General features: G+C 37.6%; 1 protein-coding gene across 1 annotated transcript in view; it reads left to right on the forward strand.

Moving 5' to 3' along the window:
* SCFD2 (sec1 family domain containing 2) overlaps positions 1-17,893 on the forward strand; it is a 187,249-nt gene that overhangs the window by 14,345 nt on the left and 155,011 nt on the right. Inside the window, exon 3 of the mRNA XM_071432385.1 lies at positions 16,195-16,322. Coding sequence (XP_071288486.1) covers positions 16,195-16,322 — 128 coding nt within the window. The remainder of the gene's footprint in view (positions 1-16,194; positions 16,323-17,893) is intronic.

Raw genomic sequence — 17,893 nt, forward strand, 5'->3', positions numbered from 1 at the left:
ATAATTGTTCACAGTTTCAAAAGTGGTTGTGAATATTGACCAAGCCAAACCAGTTCTTATGCCCTGATGAACTGCAACCCCCAAGCAGTCCTTCTGCAGGTTCTAAATTACTGTGCTTCACCAAGTTTCCATAGGTTGTGAGTATATTTTTTTAAGTCATCTTCAACTGGGAAAGATTTCCATCCTCTGTGGGAGAGAAGTTTTATGACCTTACCTAATTCTCTGCACAACTCTACTACTTATTTAAATAAGAAACAAGAAAAAGAAATCCATATCAGGTCATTTTCACTAACTGGAAACAGCCACAGAACACAACCTGAATGTGTATGCGGCATGTGGCTGCTTAAGCTCCAGTTACCCCTTGAAAAAAAGGGAAATTAACCTCAACAGAAAAAGCTGCAGTTCTTATTGATGGTAGGAATGGGTTGTGGCTTCAGACCTTCTTTGACAGGTCAGAAAACACCATCAATGGAACATTTGGTTTGCTGGTAAGGAGGGTATGTGGAGGAGGAGAGAATTAGATGGCACCAAACTGATTACAGAAGCCCATTTTAGGAGGAGGATGCAGAGTTAATATTGAATGACTACAAAAAGTGACCAAAAATCCAGAGAGTTTGGATTAGGACAAAATTCTGCTCTCATCACTCATTCTGTGGCAGGCAGAAGTGTATCAGGAAGGGGTTGTGAGAAGATACCCAGAACACCAGGTAAATATATGCAATGTGGACAGAAGTCCTTAACTGTTTCTCATGACAGATCAACTAGAGTATGGAAATAATTATAAAAATGAAAGCCTGAGGTTGGAGCTTTATTCTTTCTGAATAGCTGTCAGTTTGGTTTTGAAGGCTAGAATTGTCCATATTAGGTTTGCCTGAGATCTGAGGAAGCTAGGGCTCTAGGTTTGCATTGAAACTATGACAAATATGCTACTTTGAACTGAAAGAGGGGAATAATGAAGATATGCAGGATTCAGCCTTCAAGTTGATCTAAGTTTGACCAACATGCTAGCAATGAATCTGGCTCTGCATGTTCAAAGGTCTGGGGTTTAAGATGTAAAGACTGCTTCAGATTTTTTTTCACAATTTATTTTGGATCTCAAAGTATCTACTTGAATACATGTTTTCAACTCATAAAAAGTGTATCTTTGACTCTTTTAACTACTTATACCATAAAACATACTAAGCAGTGATTTTTGTGGTAACTGAGTCATTAATGGAAAGAGTTGTCTTTCTGTCTGTGATGAAGATGTATTTTTGTACATTAAGTCCTCAAAATGGCTTGGTCAAGAGGTTGCATTGATGACTCCAGGCCTTAGGCAAGCAAATGAGGGAGGGAGGTCAAAGGAGACTACCAAAAATTGGCCTTGTAAATCAAAAACATGAAGGAGAAGGAATTCCTGGCATTCCATGGTATCTGGGTTTATTTTCTTACATTTCTCTAATAAGAAAAACACACGTCAGATGTGTTCTTGGTAAATGTTTTCACTTGTCTCATCAGTCTCTGCTGCCAAACGTGACCCAAAATACATGCCCTGAGGACATCTACTGGATACCTAAGCAGCGCATCTGTAAAAGTGGACTTGGCACTCCAGTGCAATCCCTAAATGTAGATTCAATTGTCAGCACCTCATTACTAACTGCTCTTTCCCTGGAATAATTTTTATTAAAATAACCTTATGCAATAGCTTTAAAATGCAGAGCAGAATGTTCTGAAGTAACCTATTGTGTTACATGTAATATTCTCAAGCAATATGTTTGTTGTAAGGATCAGACTTTATATTTAGTATAATTCATTGCTTTGTCCAAAACTGAAATTAAAATCCCTGAAAAGTAAGTCTTTAATATACACATTTTAAAGAGATGTTTGCCAAGAATTTTTCTGTACCTTGTAGTGCACAAAATCCTACTCAGAAGCTTTCAATTAAGTTGATTCATGCAGTAACTCAGTCTGGCATTCTGCATAAGCTGTCCTGCAGCTTGTAGGAATGAAACATTTTGCTGAAACATTTTGTTGGACTAAAAGGCAGCCAGTTGAAATTCAGGCGGGGTTAAGTGATGGTTACGAGTAGAAAGTTTTAAGAATTTATTTGTATGCTCTTTTTTTCCTTTGCCCCTGCAGAGTTCGACCACTATTAAAGGAGCAAGACTGAATTTTGGGGTATGGCTGGAATGATGACCTCTTTTATTACAGTGGGCAAGGGGGCTAAGAGGCCTGTTAGAAAACTGGCAAGTCTTTCAGCATCAATTGTTCCCTTTACCTTGTGAAGTAGTACATATCCAGATTTGCCAATTGCAAAACAGGGTGGATTAGGTCACAATAAGCAATTCTACTTCTGACAGAAAGAATTTCACTTTTCAGTGATTTTTTAATTTGCTTGTCTTGAAGGAAGCAAGTGTTCATCTGGATGTCAGTTGTTTTGTTTCTGGCAGTCCTCCAAATGCTGTGGTGTGCTTGGTTGTTTATTTGGACCAGTCTGCATTTAATTGTTGCTCTGGGGTCTAAAGATCAGGTGTCACTCCTGCTTTCGAATGGTGATGGACAGCTGGAATAACCTTCTTATTTTTGGCTTTTTGTTGGGTTTTTGTTTGTTTGGCTTTTAAGTCTACTTGACAATGAATCCACATGCTATTCCAGGCTATGCATCTTACGTTTCTATTCTTTCTACAGGAGACCCTTTTGAGAAATCTCTGAAGACTTCCAAGGAATGTATTATGACTGTGGGGTGGGGGTGCAAGAGAAGACTAGGAAGGAGCACTTCTAGACCTGGTCCCACACTGACTCAATGCAGAGAAGCTTAGTCCTGAGTACCTGTCAAGAAGTGACAGCACTACCATGTGTTTGGTTGGAACTGAAACTTGTTTTTCCAAGTCCAAGTGTGATGCATCGTTATCCACAGAGTGCCTCAGTATCACCACAATTGTTTAAGATCCCCTTGAGTACTACTTAATAATAGAAAAGGTTTAGAATAGCTAAATGTTGTGTTGCCTGTAATAAAGGCTCTTCTGCAGAGATGACTGCTGTGAAGCTATTGCAGAAGGGAAGGAACCTTACCAGCTGGTTAACAGATAGAAATTCTAACAATATGTATTATGTGGTTTTAAATAACATAATTTTTGAAAAGAATAGCTAGGGGTTGGAGGAAGGATAAAAGTTAAACTGGTTTGAGGTGTCCTGACCGCATTTTAGGGCTAGGACACTTTGGCCAGTGGATAGTTAATCTGCTTTTCTCTTTGCACAGAACATGTTCCAAATCATGTCTGTATACAAGATGAATCTTAGTGGGATTTAATACTTCAAGGATTAGTAAGACCTAGAGATCAGTTGGCATCTGTCAAAACCAGCCTTACTTTCCTGAGATGTGTCTTGTTTGTTCTCCATTACCCTCAAAGTAAACTGCTAGCTCCCTCTGCTTCAGCTGTCAGCGAGTAGGGTTAAAATGATTCAACCTTCTGTTTGTTAAGTACACTTGCTGTAGATCAAAAAAAAATAAGCCTTAAAAAAAGATTAATAAAATCCCTCTTTTCTTGATATACTTTCAGTAAAGTTTTTGAGATAATCCAACTTTTGAAAAAGACACACTGAAATTCATTTTAAGACATTCAGAGGCATTTGGTTGCAGGGTAATAATCATGCAAGATTATAGACTTCAGAGGTTCTTGAAGTCGATAAGTAACTTACATAAAAAGACTTGAGGCAAGGATGCTCTGTTTCTTGTTGATACAATTGCCAGGCATAGCTTCTGTTTCAGGCTGTTTGCCTGACTAATGCTTCCCTTCCACTCATGCTTCAGCCTGGCGAGCTTTGACAGCTCTGCATGGGTTCCTTTCCTACACTACACATTCCTTACCTTCCCAAATGTGCCTTTGTATCCTCAAGACTTGCCTCAGGGTAACATCTTCCACAATAAACATGACGACAAAAAACGTTGCAGTTTGTACAGTAGTCATGTAAAGATGTGAAACTGGCTGTTGATTTTGTAGCATGTGAGTAGAGCTGGCTTCAGGAATTTATTTAGGTTGAACCCGCTTCTTTGCCATTCATTTCATGCTGGTGCTGTTGCTTCTTCCGATAGTTCACCAGAGCAGCCTTACTTGTTTACAGGAATTTTCTTTCTCCCAAAACATTTGATAGCTGATGCAGAAATTACCTTGTAGCTGTATCAGCTGCCATATGAAGTTGGAAAGTTAGGTCAGTTTGCTTACCTGACTTCCAGTGTGTGTGTGACAGTGTTATGCTTAAATCAGAATTTTCCAAGGGGAGCTTTGGTGTACTGGTCAGTAACCTAAATCCAGTAATTTTGTAATTTGCAGGCAATAGGGCTTTATGGAATTAAGCACTACTTCTTCTTTTCACAGGGTAGTTAGGGAAGACAAAGAGTCCTGATCCAAGCAGTTTCTCCCTGCAATATCAGCCTCTTCTGTTTAATCAGTTGATTTTACAGATTTGATGTACTGTATTTGGATGCCACAGCACATGTAGGGCACAATGATTTATATCTGTATTTTCTTCTGATGTTACAAATAGAGGTGATCTGATTTATCTGCATGTATAGCTTTGTTAGTATTGGCATGTGTCATTTGCAGGACAGCTATGAAAGGAAGGGTAGTTCAGGAATTGCAGAGATTTTGCTTGATGTTTAGTCCACAAACAGATCCCTCTTGGTCTTGAGAGGTGTTGTATTTGTAAGGCTTTTGTGCGTTCTCAGTGCTGCGGGTCACAAGCTTATACATGTAACACAGCGTGTAACATAACTACTGTAGCTTAACAGCAACAATCATTGCAGACTTAGGCATGTTGCTTGTGACAGTGGTAAGATATTTATATAGTATTATCCAATTTGGGGTGTGTATTTTTATTCCATCTCTGGACTGTTTGATAACTATTTTTTCTACTCATTTCAGTCTGATTCCATAGCATTTTCTGGAAAGGGAGAGTTAGTTAATTTAAAATTACTAACCAAAAGAAATCGTTCATCATTCTGTAAATCCTCCAAATTAAACTCTGGCTTAATATGGAGATTATCTTCCTATCTTTCCTACTACTAAGGGAAAAAAAATTAAAGTATGGTTTAAGGAAACTACGTTAATGTTTCACAATATATAATCTAGTTGAATATTCCATATTATATTGCTTCCTTATGTTTGACCTTTTGTTGACCTTCAAGTTTACAGGTTCAAATGGATATTAATGATCTTGGGAATAGCTAGAATAAACAGAACTCAAAAGGGATGAGAACCCATAGATCCCCAAGCTGTTGGACTGCAGTTTTCTTTTTTAACACTGGAAAGTGCTGTGTTTGCTATCTGGCTAGAGGATTATTGTCACCAAATAACTAGACAAAAAAACCCCAAAACCATATATATATATATATATAAAATGCTACATAAAAAAAGCTCTGGATATTTTGTAAGAATTTTTTCACTAAGTGTTTTACTATTAAGCTAAAACAAAAATTCTGTATTACTAGTCTAAATAAATGGAATCGAATAAGAGGATTTCTGAAGCAATTCTCAGGTACTCTGTGTGTACCTGTGCATGCATGCATTTGAGCTGACTTGTATGACTTGTATTATGGTAAAATACAGTGCAGGGATTATTTCTCTGCTGTCTTGGTTTAATGCACACTGGTGTCATTGGTTTACACTGTAATTCTTTGATATTGGAAGCAAGGAGGGGAGTTGCATTACTTTTTAATAATATCATTCGTGCACAGCTGCGTTGTCTCCTGCATGTGGTTATTAGCAAGTAAAGTTGTTTTGTGTCATAGATGTTTAAGTGTGTATGCTAAACTTCTTGGCTTTCTGAAGCCAAAATACTTACTGTGTGTGTATCACAGCATATATATATATATATATTTATACACAAATACATCTATATTTAGATCCACATGAAACAAGACTGTGATTAAAATACTTGTCCTTACAAATTTACATGATGCTTGGATCGAGGAAATGTTTGATAAAACTGAAGATGATGGGTTTGGCAAGAGATGAACATGTTTCAGATGGTGGTTGACCACACTCATCAGACTTGTGTACATATTTTAATTTATAAGTATGGCCATCTGTAAAGTAGATATATGAATGAGCCAAATAGTTGAGTTTCTCTTTTATTTTTTTATTTAAGAAAAAAAAGGGAAAATGTAGAATGCTATGTTATCATTTACTTTTGTTGGGAGGTTTTGTTTCCCTTTTTTTTAATCAATTCCTGATGTGAACTGAAACCTTGCCAGCCTTTTAATAATTATTTATTAAATTTTATTGTAATTCAGTTCACCTGTGGGACCAAAAATATGTCAAATGTTAAGAGTCTGATTTACTTTCCATTATCTATAAAGGAAGGAAAAGGAATTCATCCCAAAGCAAAGAACTGTAGGTAAACAGAGAAGTTTTGTGACATCTTGGGGTTGCTGTCTTGGTTGTGTTTATAAGTACCTCCTGAAATGTTTATTTTTAAGTTCTCCCATGCTCTGCTGATAACAGGGAGTATATTTCTTCCTGGTTTGGCATATAGTGGTCATGGTTTTTTTGGAACATAGTAGTTTATAGTTTATACAAAACAGCAGTTTTGCAACCTAAAATTACGATGATTTTTAAAAACTGGTTTGTTATCACTCTCTTCACAATTTTTTTCTGTCTAAAATAAACTTTTGATTTTTTGTGTTCTCAACATATTTTAGACCTTGCTACTCTGTTTGTAAAAATCCTGTCCCATACTTCCATATGTGTCTTTGTAAGATAAACAGAAACTTAATCTCTCATGGTGTTCAATAACAATTCAAAGAACACTTTCCTAATACTGTTGGTCTTAGTCACTGGTTGTGTCTTGTGAGTCTTCTTCTTGGGCGTTTCTTTTCTCCTAATAGTAAGCAATAATCTGTTTTATGATCCCATGTCTGAAAATGATTGCAAAATTGAAGTTTACTTGACTGGCATTGCTCTGAAGTGTCCATATCTGTAGGTATGCCTTTCTGAAGCTAAATATCATGGCATGAATACAATAACTTGTGTACAGTGACTGTTCCTTGTCTTATTGGTGTGTTTTAACCAACTTTCCCCTGGTGCACTCCACAACGTACCCTTCTTTTGTGAGCCAGAGCTTTCAAAGAATGCTCTGCCTGTTGGGGTTTTTTTATGGCCATGTTGAGTCAGCTGTAGACAAACCAGTAATGAAGGAAAACGTGGGCTGTATCCTGTGGAACTGCCTGGCAGCACCTCCCAGCTGTCAAGGAGTAGGCAAAGGAAGTTCTTTGCTCCTTGTTTGGTTTGCAGAGTGATTCTGCATGCTGGGTCAGTATTACTGGCACAAGGAGACCCATGCCAAAGTAAAATCAGGGGAGGAGGCAAAATATTAAGAAATTCTTGACTGCTATTGGCACATGTTGCCTTTTTATGAATGAATCTACTGTGTTAGTCCAGTGAATGCTGTACTTCCTTGGTATGGCTACCTGGTTATTGGACAACATACAGTGAACTGACAAACTCCTTGTCACCTTTTTTATTACCACAGGTATTTCAGGTAGTCCAGAGGAGAATCCATTGTAAAACTGGTGGCTGATAAGCAGCTCCCAGTTTTGCTCAAAATGCTTCAGCCTTGGTGAAGGCTGCAAGCTGATTTGCAACATTTTAGATATTATTTTAGAACTGCTTTTAAAATGCCTGGCAGCTTCTTTTTTATATGTCTGTTGTTTAAAAGAAGTGTTTTAAAATAAATTGGTGACAAAAGGCTCTTAAATATTTAGTCTTACTGTAATGATTTTTGTCTGTATTTTTAAAATTAGATTGTATTTTTTAATTAAAAATTGATGGTGCTTTTGTCTTGCAGAAAAGTAATTCCTGTATAATTTGATAATGAAGTTTCCTAAATCTAATAAATAATAGCTTGGCCATACAGGACTGTGTTCTGAAGTATTTAAACAGTATAGAAACTTATATACTAGGAAATACTCCTAGTTTGGATATAGTAAATAGCAAAGTATATCAGTTATGCAAGACCTCTAGTTTTCTTTTGGGAGAAGCTCAATAGTTTACAGAACTAACAATATAGAGAATTCATTTACGTGATCCTTTCTGTTGTAGGATGTGATTTATCTTTTGCTTAAGTATCTTATGAAGCACTGATTATTTTCTGAACTTTGCAGTATACTTTAATTGACAGACTAATTTCTTCTTTCATCTATTTTTCCAGTGAGATTATTTCTTTAAAATTCCTGTTTGCAGCATGGAAAAATGCAAGTCTCAAAACCTTGTGCTGTTGAGGCAGAAAAGTTGGTGTGTTAACAGCACTCTGTGTGACCTTTAGTGAATCAATTGTTTTATCAATCAAATTATGCTAGTATGAGTTAATTAATTAACTTGATCTTGATGTGACACAGCCTTCCTGGAGTATACACAGAAAGGAGGGAGGGGAAAGAAGGGTTTGTATAAACACCATATGCAAAGGCTGAAGCTATCAGCCTGCCATTAGCCCTTTATCTAAGAGGCCCTTGGCATATAAATCAAACAATAACCTCTCTGTTTTGACTCAGTGCCAAAGCATACAGCCACAGTTGAGTCTAGGACAGATTACACCCACAGAGTGGCTTGAGGGCTTGGAGTGAAACTGGGAAAGAACCATTAAGTTATTCAGGAACATATTTATGATCTTTAATGTTGGCTGCTGCACACTTTTTTTTGGTACTATTTGCTTCATGTTCTAATCATAAAAATCAATACATGGAAGCATTTTAACATGCATCTAAGTGAGGATGTGAGAATAATGTTCTAAGTTGAAGGACTGCAAAGAACTTGTTTTTTAAAAGGTTTTGTGTGTTATGCCATTTTGCAAAATGTTTGCTAATCTATGGCAGAGGTAATAATTTTCATTCTCCTGCAGTTTTTTTCTGCAAGCACACTACCAAGATGACATTAGCTTTTTGAATGTTTTTTTTCTAAGGTTAGGATGGATTGGAATATAGTTCCAGTTTCTGCTGTCTGAAATGCATTTAATTAGGCTGAGCAGATCTGCCAACTGTACAAAATGTTCAACAGCACAATGACAGCCCACTGCTAGGAACCACTTTAAAACTTAATGTTATTTTGCTTTCTTAGAAATACTGTTAGTCCCTTCTGGGAATGTGCAACTTATATTTATTTGAAAACAAAAGTTTTGTGGATTTTGTATTTTTATCTGAATAAAGTATTGGTTACTCTTTAGTTGAACACACATTGGCCTAGCCCATCAAGAGCACATGCTTGGGATGTGCTCAAATTGCAGCCATGCTAGAGATTGAGCTCCTGGAAATACTGATAGCTGTTTCTATATGGAAAATTTTAGATAAATTATGTTGGAGCTGTTTGGTGACTTTCAGAAGGCTGAAATGAAGAGTAGCTTCATTCTCTGAGCCCAGCTGTGTTCTAGGAACATGGCAGTGTGGAGCTCTTCTCATCCACCTGGTATTCCCCACAGCATGTCCACACAATCCCTGTGGCTTGGAGGAGCTGCTGTTCCAGGGAGGCTATTCCTGATGTTGTTGGTTGTTTCCAGTGGGGGGCTGCTGTATGTGTGGTGGGGTGCAGTCAGGGACATGCTGTCCCCACCACGTTGTCAGGCTGGCGCTTGTCCCCAGGAATCCACCGCACATCCGGTGCAGCCTCCGCTGTCTCTGAAACTGCGGGGCAGTTGGAGGAGGGAGGATGTCTCTTGATACCTGGCCCTTTGCTCCAGGCTCAAAGCCAAATCTTTGCATCTTATCACAGGCTTGTGCTTCTTTTTGTTTCATCAGTATTCAAATGACATATTGCAGCAATGGGTTTGTCCTTCGTAGTAATGGTCTTCTGACCACCTGGTGTTGTTTTTTGAAGTGCTGTGCACTTAATGTGGGTGTTGTGTTGTCTTTAAAGAAATGTGTTATTGCAAAGGCAATATTTGGCAGCACACCCTTTTTTTTTAGCAGTCACTCAGTTTTGGGCAGCTTTGTGGTATTAACAACCCTCTAATTTAATCTTTACTGAGTTTTTCCCTTCTCCCTTCCTCTTGTGAAAATATACAGATGCAGCTGAGTTGTAAAGCTATATAGATGAAAGGTGAAAGCTTTGCTGATACAATAACCACAGAATCTGTCACGTGTTGAGACTACCACAATTTTCCTTCTGATTTTTTTTAATCTGTGAAAGTATAAACACAACTGCTTTGTTATGCTGAAATTCTGTCATTTTGGTTGATTAATTTTTGAAGCCCACTCACAGTTATTTTCTGTCTTCTATTCAGAGCCTGTGTCAGCAAGTTACTGTTTGAAATCCCATGTCCTATGCCAGGTGTCTAAACAAGAACATTTGCTTATTCTTTCTTCCTTATTAGCATCTTGCTCATATGATGTCCTCCACCTGGTTATTTGCTGTTTATGATGTTGTGATATAGGCTGTGCTTCCACGTGATGCCAAGAGGTTTAAAACCAAAATAAAACTGTAAAAAGTCATCTTTTTCTTCATTTAAGCTACAGGAGACCTGCGAAGGAAACTGTATGTAGATACTGATTTCTCAGTTTGGCCTTTGAAAAGGTTATGGAAGAGATTTTTGACCTGTTTTTCAGTAAGCCTGGGGGCATGGCAAGGCCTACATGTATCTGAAAAAAATGCCAATGTTTTTTAAGGAGAAAACAGGATGACCTGAATTTGTCCTGTTAGGCAAAGAAGTACAGACAAAAATCCAGTAATAGATAATATACATGTCACTGTTATCTTCCTTGACTGGAAATTAGATCACATCATAATAATTTGCAATAGCTTGCCAGAGACTACATATGTGGCTGATAATTCTGGTGATTATGGTATGCTGCTTGGACAAGAGTGTTTGACTTGTTTTTGTTGGTTAATTACTCATGCTGATTGAAGAAATATATTGCCAAACTAATACTGTAAATGTTAGGAGGGTTGGGAATGGTCTAATCATACATCTGAAAACATAATGATAAATGAGGAGCACTTAGTAATTGAATGAACATATTTTCTAGTATAGGCTTACTACTTCCTGACCTTTTGCTCTTGCATTAGAGACCAGGAAGACCATATTTTAATAATTTGTAAATAAAGACAAGACCTGAAGCAGTAAGGGAAGTAAATATTTTTCTGTACTGGTGGTATGAAGCAAGTCACGTGTCATTTCAGCCAAGGGTAAATTGTGGTGTTGTGCACTGGGCCCCCTCAGGGTAAGTGCCCCCAGATTTCTGTCTTTGCCTCTAGTTTTGCATCTGCTCTGAGAGTTTGCTCTCCATTGACTGGTGCTTGATTTCACCTATTTCCAGACTACTGCCTCCAGCTTGCTAATAGCACATCCCAGTGCCACCAACCTCTCCTGTTCTCCCCAGATTTGTCCAACATGAATAGCTTTGATTCTAAGCCTACAGATGATCAGGGATAGGGATGCTTTCTGTCTGTCAGATAAACTTGGCAGTGTTGTCCTTGCAAGACTGGACCAGACCGGATCAAGAGAGTAAGCTACAATTATTTTAACTGATGCAAGACTAGGCATTTGATAATCAAACTGTAAATGTCTAGATCAAACAAAATAGTTTAGTTATCAGAACACGTTACTGAAAAGAGTTCCATGGGAATGAGAGCAAGTTCCCCCACAGTGAGTAAATATTGCTGAAGCTAGTGCACCATCACAAAAAAAACTGCCTACCATACTGTACCCTTACTTCAGCTCAGGGTTTTGGCTTTTCCACCCTGCATCTTGTAAACAACAGATTTCATTGTGTGGTCTTTCCTTTGGATATTATAGATTTGAGAAGCTAGCTAGTTAGCCACCTCATGGCTAAATCATTTTATTATCGATTTTGATCTTTGTTCTTCTACCTCTCCTTGAAGCACCTGCATCAAGCTTTAGTCAGGATGGAACATCCCAGTCTCTCTGACTGGTTCTCATCAGCACCTTTTTCCTGGCACAATTGCCAGCTGGTGCCTCATTTTAGGATTTGTATAGACTATGGATCTGATGACTTGGTCCTTTTGCCCTCTGTCTTCCTGATTCAGCTTTGAAAACTGGAATGCAAATACCAGAAGTAGGGGAGCTGCATCTTTTAGTTGTCTAGATTTCTCCCTCTTTCTTTGTAATCTTTTTCATTGTTGTTTTAAAGTACAAATTATATGCAGTTAAATTTTAATTAATTTTGGAACAGAGAATGTCTCATTAAAAAAGCTTGTCTGTGAGGGAAAGGGAGAAATTTGCAATTATGAGATGTCTGTCAAAGGCTGCTTTTTGTAAATTGTTTCCAGTGGGGCTTTTCAGAGACTTATACTTTGTCTCAGGACTTAATGTGATATTTTTGTTTAATAATTTTCTGCCAAGTTAGTGCTACGATTGTTTTTATTAAATTCTGTTTTCTGATATAACTGGTTGATTAGGTACAATACAATGACTATAGTGATAAAAGAAATGGACAGGGTATCAAATCTGTGAGCAAAACTCTACCCTTGTTGGTGAAACTGATTTTCTGGAAAGGCCCCTGCATTTTAGTGTTCTCTTCTCTTTGTCAGGTTTGCTGTGCCCTGCAAAACATTTTGTAATAGAAAAGCACACCAGTGTGTACTGTAATATTTACCTAATTTTGTGACATTTATTTTGAAAGGTGTTTTTGAATTCCTGACATGTACTGTTGTGTAACTGTAAAGGATTTATTTTTCTTAAGCAAACTATCCTCATTCAGACAATATCTTTTAAGGTTTTTGTAATGCATTGAATATTTAAAAAAAAAAAACAAAACTTTTTCATTTCAGAAAACTACCTTCAGAGTGCAAAGGTTGACTTTAATGTGTAAGATAAATTAATGTATATAATATATTATAAGATAATGTGTAAAATCAATACATAGTTCTTGGGAAGTCAAGGAATGCAAGACAAGGGAGAAATCTGAATTGGGGTGCAGGATTCCGTAGAAATCACTGATTACCAGTGTCACTGGATTGGGGCATTTGCACCAAAGCAGAGGAACTGCAGATGGGAAAAAGTGGAGGGGAAGGGCACCATGACAAGAGCTGGAAGGCAGTTGCAGACAAATGTTTCCCCAAAAGGGTAAGATAAGATAATATATTTTCCAAGTGTTAGAAACCTCTGAAAGGGAAATGTTGTGGTAACTTCTCAGATCAGGCAAGAGGCAACACCAGAGCCCTGTACTGTGTCCTACTGACTCATTCCCAGCAGTTATTCCTGTCTTGTTACTGATGAAGGTTGAGTGGGTGTTTTTTAAAGCAAAAACATTTATTGGAAAGGGTAATAGAGGGGGAACAGGAAAAGTGTTAGCAGCAGGAAAAATACAAGTACTTTTGTGGCTATTTTCCCTGTTATATAAAAAAAAAAGAATGGGCTTAAAAACTGTTTGCTCTGGATTGACCTAGTCAGTTGACTGTGTTAGCTATTGATATGCATTGACCTCATCCTGCTTATATACAGTTATATATATGATACCTAAACCACTAATTATTCTACAAAGCAGTGGGACGAAAAATGTCTACAGAAAATCTGGATGACAGAGATGTAGCATACAGGAGTGTGGTTGACTCTCCTTTCCTTTAAGGCTGTACCATAGTTGTTTTGCTTTTTGCTATTTTTGGTGTATTAAAGCAGCTCTCAGGGGTCCTGCAAACTTTGGTCTTTGAGATTAAAGAAAAACTTACTGTGGCTAAAGGACAAAGAAAGAATATACTATAAAAAGCAAAAAGTAAATCCACACCCCTCCCCTCTTTTTTTCTTTCTTAAAGCATTAGTAGGACTCATTCTTAATTTTTTGTTTCTTTGTTTAGTTTAAAATAATGGGTCTGTTGTTTTGGAGGGGTATTATAGTTTATTAACAAGTAGAAGTACCAGCTGAAACAGGGACTTCTGGTAGTGATGATAGAAAATAGTATGATACATGTTGCTTTCTAAGACCTTGCCACCTAAAGCGACGGGACTGATCCACACATGGTGTGGAAAGGGAGAGCAGCAAGCAAGGATTATGGAAAAATGGTGTAACCTTATCACATGCACTCTTCTATTGACTTCTATAGATGCTTTTAGGATGAGTTTTCCACACTTTAGTGTTTGCTAAGTAGCTTTATGAAGTATAGGAGTGAAGAAGATGAGACTATAAAAACCTGTGGAAAATCTGATAGGCTTTTATTTTAGCTTCCTTATGTTTTCCTTTATTTGAAAGGCTCAGCTCCTGGTATCTTGTTTGTGTGAGACTCTATGCTTACAGTTATGGTGATGAAGAGAATTGTGAGAATGAGAACAAGTTAAAGATCTTATACAGAAATTTTACTTTTTTTTTCTTCCAAATACAGAAAAAAGTATTTTTAAACCTAGCTTCCTGCTGTTTCAGGTTCAGTTCCTGATCTCTATAGATTTGGTATTGGAACTGTACGTTCAGGAAGGGATTAGTTATCAGGCAATGCAGTGGCCTTGTAAAATCCAAACCTCAGGCACAGGTGTAAATGAGAGCGAGACATCCCCAGTGAATGTGATGTGAACAGGATCAACACAGTGCACTTACAAGTGGTGTTGGCTGGGGAGTACACTGTGTAGATAATTTGTAAAGATAGCATACCTGAGGATCACAGAATCAGAGCTATTAAAAGACCTCCAAGATCACCAAGTCCCACCTTTGACTGAGTACTCCCATGCCCACTAAACCATACCACAAAGTGTCAGATCTCCTAATTTTTGGACACTTCCAGGTATGGTGCCTCCACCACTTCCCTGGGGTACCCGTGCTTGACAACCCTTTCCATAAAGAAATTCTTATATTGTATTGAAGCATCCAGTTGCTTTGGAAGTCTCTCATTTCTTGCACTATTGTACGTTACATATTACTGTAGTTTTTTCTTGTGAGGAATCTTCTTGGAGCTGCTGCCCATGAAAAGTCTCACAGCACCAGTGCGCAGATCGCACTTGATGATGGAGGTGAGGGAGCTGCTGCAGGTGCCCCAGCTGCTTTTGGGAGGTGCTGCCTCCTGCCTCTGTGTTTAGAAGGAGGTCAAGTGGCACTGTGTGAAAGAGAAATGGAAAGACTGTGTTAGGTCATCTGATTTTTATTTTTTTTCTTTGCCACCCATGGCAGTAGGGTGAAGTTCGCACTTCCTATTCATTTGTGATCTGTTCAGAAGAAGGATAACTCAACCTTTTTCCCACAGTCCTTGCACCCATTCAGGCTTTGACAGAGGATGTGGGTTGCTTGGATGTCAGAAATGGGGCTTGGTGATCCTCTTACCTGGTTGGGGAGACAGCACAGATTTGCTAAATACAGCCCTGCTGTTGCAGCAGAGCATAAGAACAGCTGCTCTGGAATGGTATCAAATGAATTATTATGGATTTCTACTTCCATGAAACAAAGCTTGTTTTGGCATGCTTATAAGCATGTTGTAAATGCCATCAAAATCTCTTTAGGAGTTAAATGTCTCCTGAAGAGAAAACAGAGGGAAGCTTTTCCTTTAAAACAAAAAATACATTAAAAAAATCAACATAGTTAATCCCAATGTGTGGCTTTAGCCCCAAGCAAGGGATTCTCCTACTCTGTCCTCCCTTGCCACTGAGAGAACACTGAATTCATTCACAAAGCAACAACTGCAGTGTCCTGGAGGAAGGAGAAGACTGACAGGGAACTTGAGTGCAGGTGAGCTACACAAATGCCTAATTTAGGTTTAGCAGCAACAACAACAAAAAGGAAATCTGTAATAGCAGAAACCATAAGGACAGTTAATTTCTGCTATGGATTATTCATTCCACATACGGAGAATCCATGAAACCTAAAGTGACAGTAGTTCATCAAAATTATGACAACAGCCTTCAGCATTGGGAGTGCCAACTTTGGGATGTAAAGTTTCATGGGGATGTTAGAGCCCATCCTTTCCATAGCTTTTTAGTAACTGAAGAAGTTTGGACTGTTTCTGATATTCTCATGGTTGAACAGTAGTGGTTACTTTTAGAATGACATGCTTATTTATTATATGTGAATTCTAATGCTTTGTAATTGGTAGCAAAAAAATCTAGTTTTTCTGTAAAACTGTAGCAACTGTTCTGCTAAGAATAATCCAGCTTTTATACCACTTTATTTTTGCTTGTATCCTGCCTACCTGAGAGATTAGTAAGTAGAAGCATTCATCTCAAAACATAAATGTTGTTGTAAGTTTACTCCATTATTCAAGCAATGTTTACTATAGTTGTGTCATTTTCTTACAGTGATCCAGCTGCCAAAGCTCTCTGGGAGTCCTTCATGAACCTCAAACAAAAGGAAGCTGTGATGGAGGCCAGGAGACACCTTGTGGAGGCTGCAAGCAGAGAAAATTTACCTATTAAGATGAGCATGGGTGAGCAGTGTGACATAGTGTCCCTTACGAAGTAATAATGTGAAAGATATCAGCTTACCTTTTTCCACATAACCCTCTTGAGCAAAACCCACCCATTCTTGGTTCATTCCCATCTTTGTCAACAGGTTTCAGGTGGTCTTCATGGCTACCTTAGGATCTTTCTGGTATATAAGGGAGAGACAATTTTTTTTTTTAAAGAATACAACAATCTTTTTAAGATTGAGAACCATGGAAAAGTTTTGGAGTTCTAGAAAGGGGGTTTTAAAGGCATGTAAATGGTTAGCAATGCTACTAGTCTATATTTTACAGAGCACGAGGATTTTTTTCTAAAAAAGTTAGCAAGATTTGTTTCCTGAAAGCAGACATTGTAAATAGCAACTGAAAGTTGTGCAGCTCTTGCATATGATGACATTACATAGGTAATGAGGTTTATGTTAAGGCTGCCTGGCTCAGGGGAGTTTAAGCTGAAATTCATGTCTGGACACACTTTAAACCTCAATTTTTCAAAATATTAGAGAAACAGATTAAGACACAATGGCTTTCAATAGCTCTTTTAGAACCTCATTCTCATCATCTCCCATACTCAGTAAAACATGGAAATTGATATATTAGGCATATAAAAACTGGTAGTGGCTCTATACAGCAATATTTTTGTATTATGCATACTGTTAGGTCTACTTCTTGCTGAACTTTTCATCAAGAGAGAAAGGTCCCCATGGAATAAGAGTAACAGACTTTTATCTGTGACCCTAGAGTAAACTGCCAAGATATTGTAGAATTAGATGAACAACCAACTCATGAATTCCTTACAACTGTAAGATACTGTATGGTCTTTGCAAATACCTAGAGCATGCATTTAATAGATTATTAATCAGAAATATTAGATTTCTGTAACATTAATGTTGTAACCTGTTTTAAAGAAGTGGAAAAGGAGTAGCTCAGAAAAGGCTATTAAAAATTTTTTGGAAGGAAGGAAGGTTCAGTAAACAATAAAATCTTGTTTAAGTTTTTAATATGTGTGTGAGTACTCACCATAATAATGTCAAGAAGCCTCCACTATTTTTCTGTGACATACACTTTAAAAGCAATTATTATGCTTATTATTATTATTAATGTTGAAATTCATCTTTGTTATAAAAGTAATTGCTTCTTGTCTTCAAGAGGTAATGATCCATCTGTGACCTTTGCTCCTTTGTGTGAATGATTAGATTAGCCACCCTTTCTTCTGTGTCCCCTTCCTGTGGTATCCAGTGAAGGCTGCAGTAACCTAGTTTTTAATCACAGTGGCTGACACTTACTGAATGTCTTGCATACATGGGCCTGATACACTGCTGTATGAAAACATTAGGAGTTGATGGTGAAACAAATTCCTGATTTTTTTGTTGTTGTTGAAATGTAGCATAAAGTGATATTCACAGAATTTTGTTCTTCTGTGAATTGTATATTTATCTTGCACTAGAATCATATCAGTTGTTAACTTTGTAGTTGAAATTCAAAGGGTGAAGTAAAGTTTGAGGTAGTTTTGTAAATGATAAACAGGGATAAAATAAGAAACAAGGAGAGGGGGGCAC

The sequence above is a fragment of the Agelaius tricolor genome, unplaced genomic scaffold, assembly GCF_023055355.1.
Source record: "Agelaius tricolor isolate 1412-34295 unplaced genomic scaffold, bAgeTri1.0.p SCAF_8, whole genome shotgun sequence".
Taxonomy (NCBI): Eukaryota; Metazoa; Chordata; class Aves; order Passeriformes; family Icteridae; genus Agelaius; species Agelaius tricolor.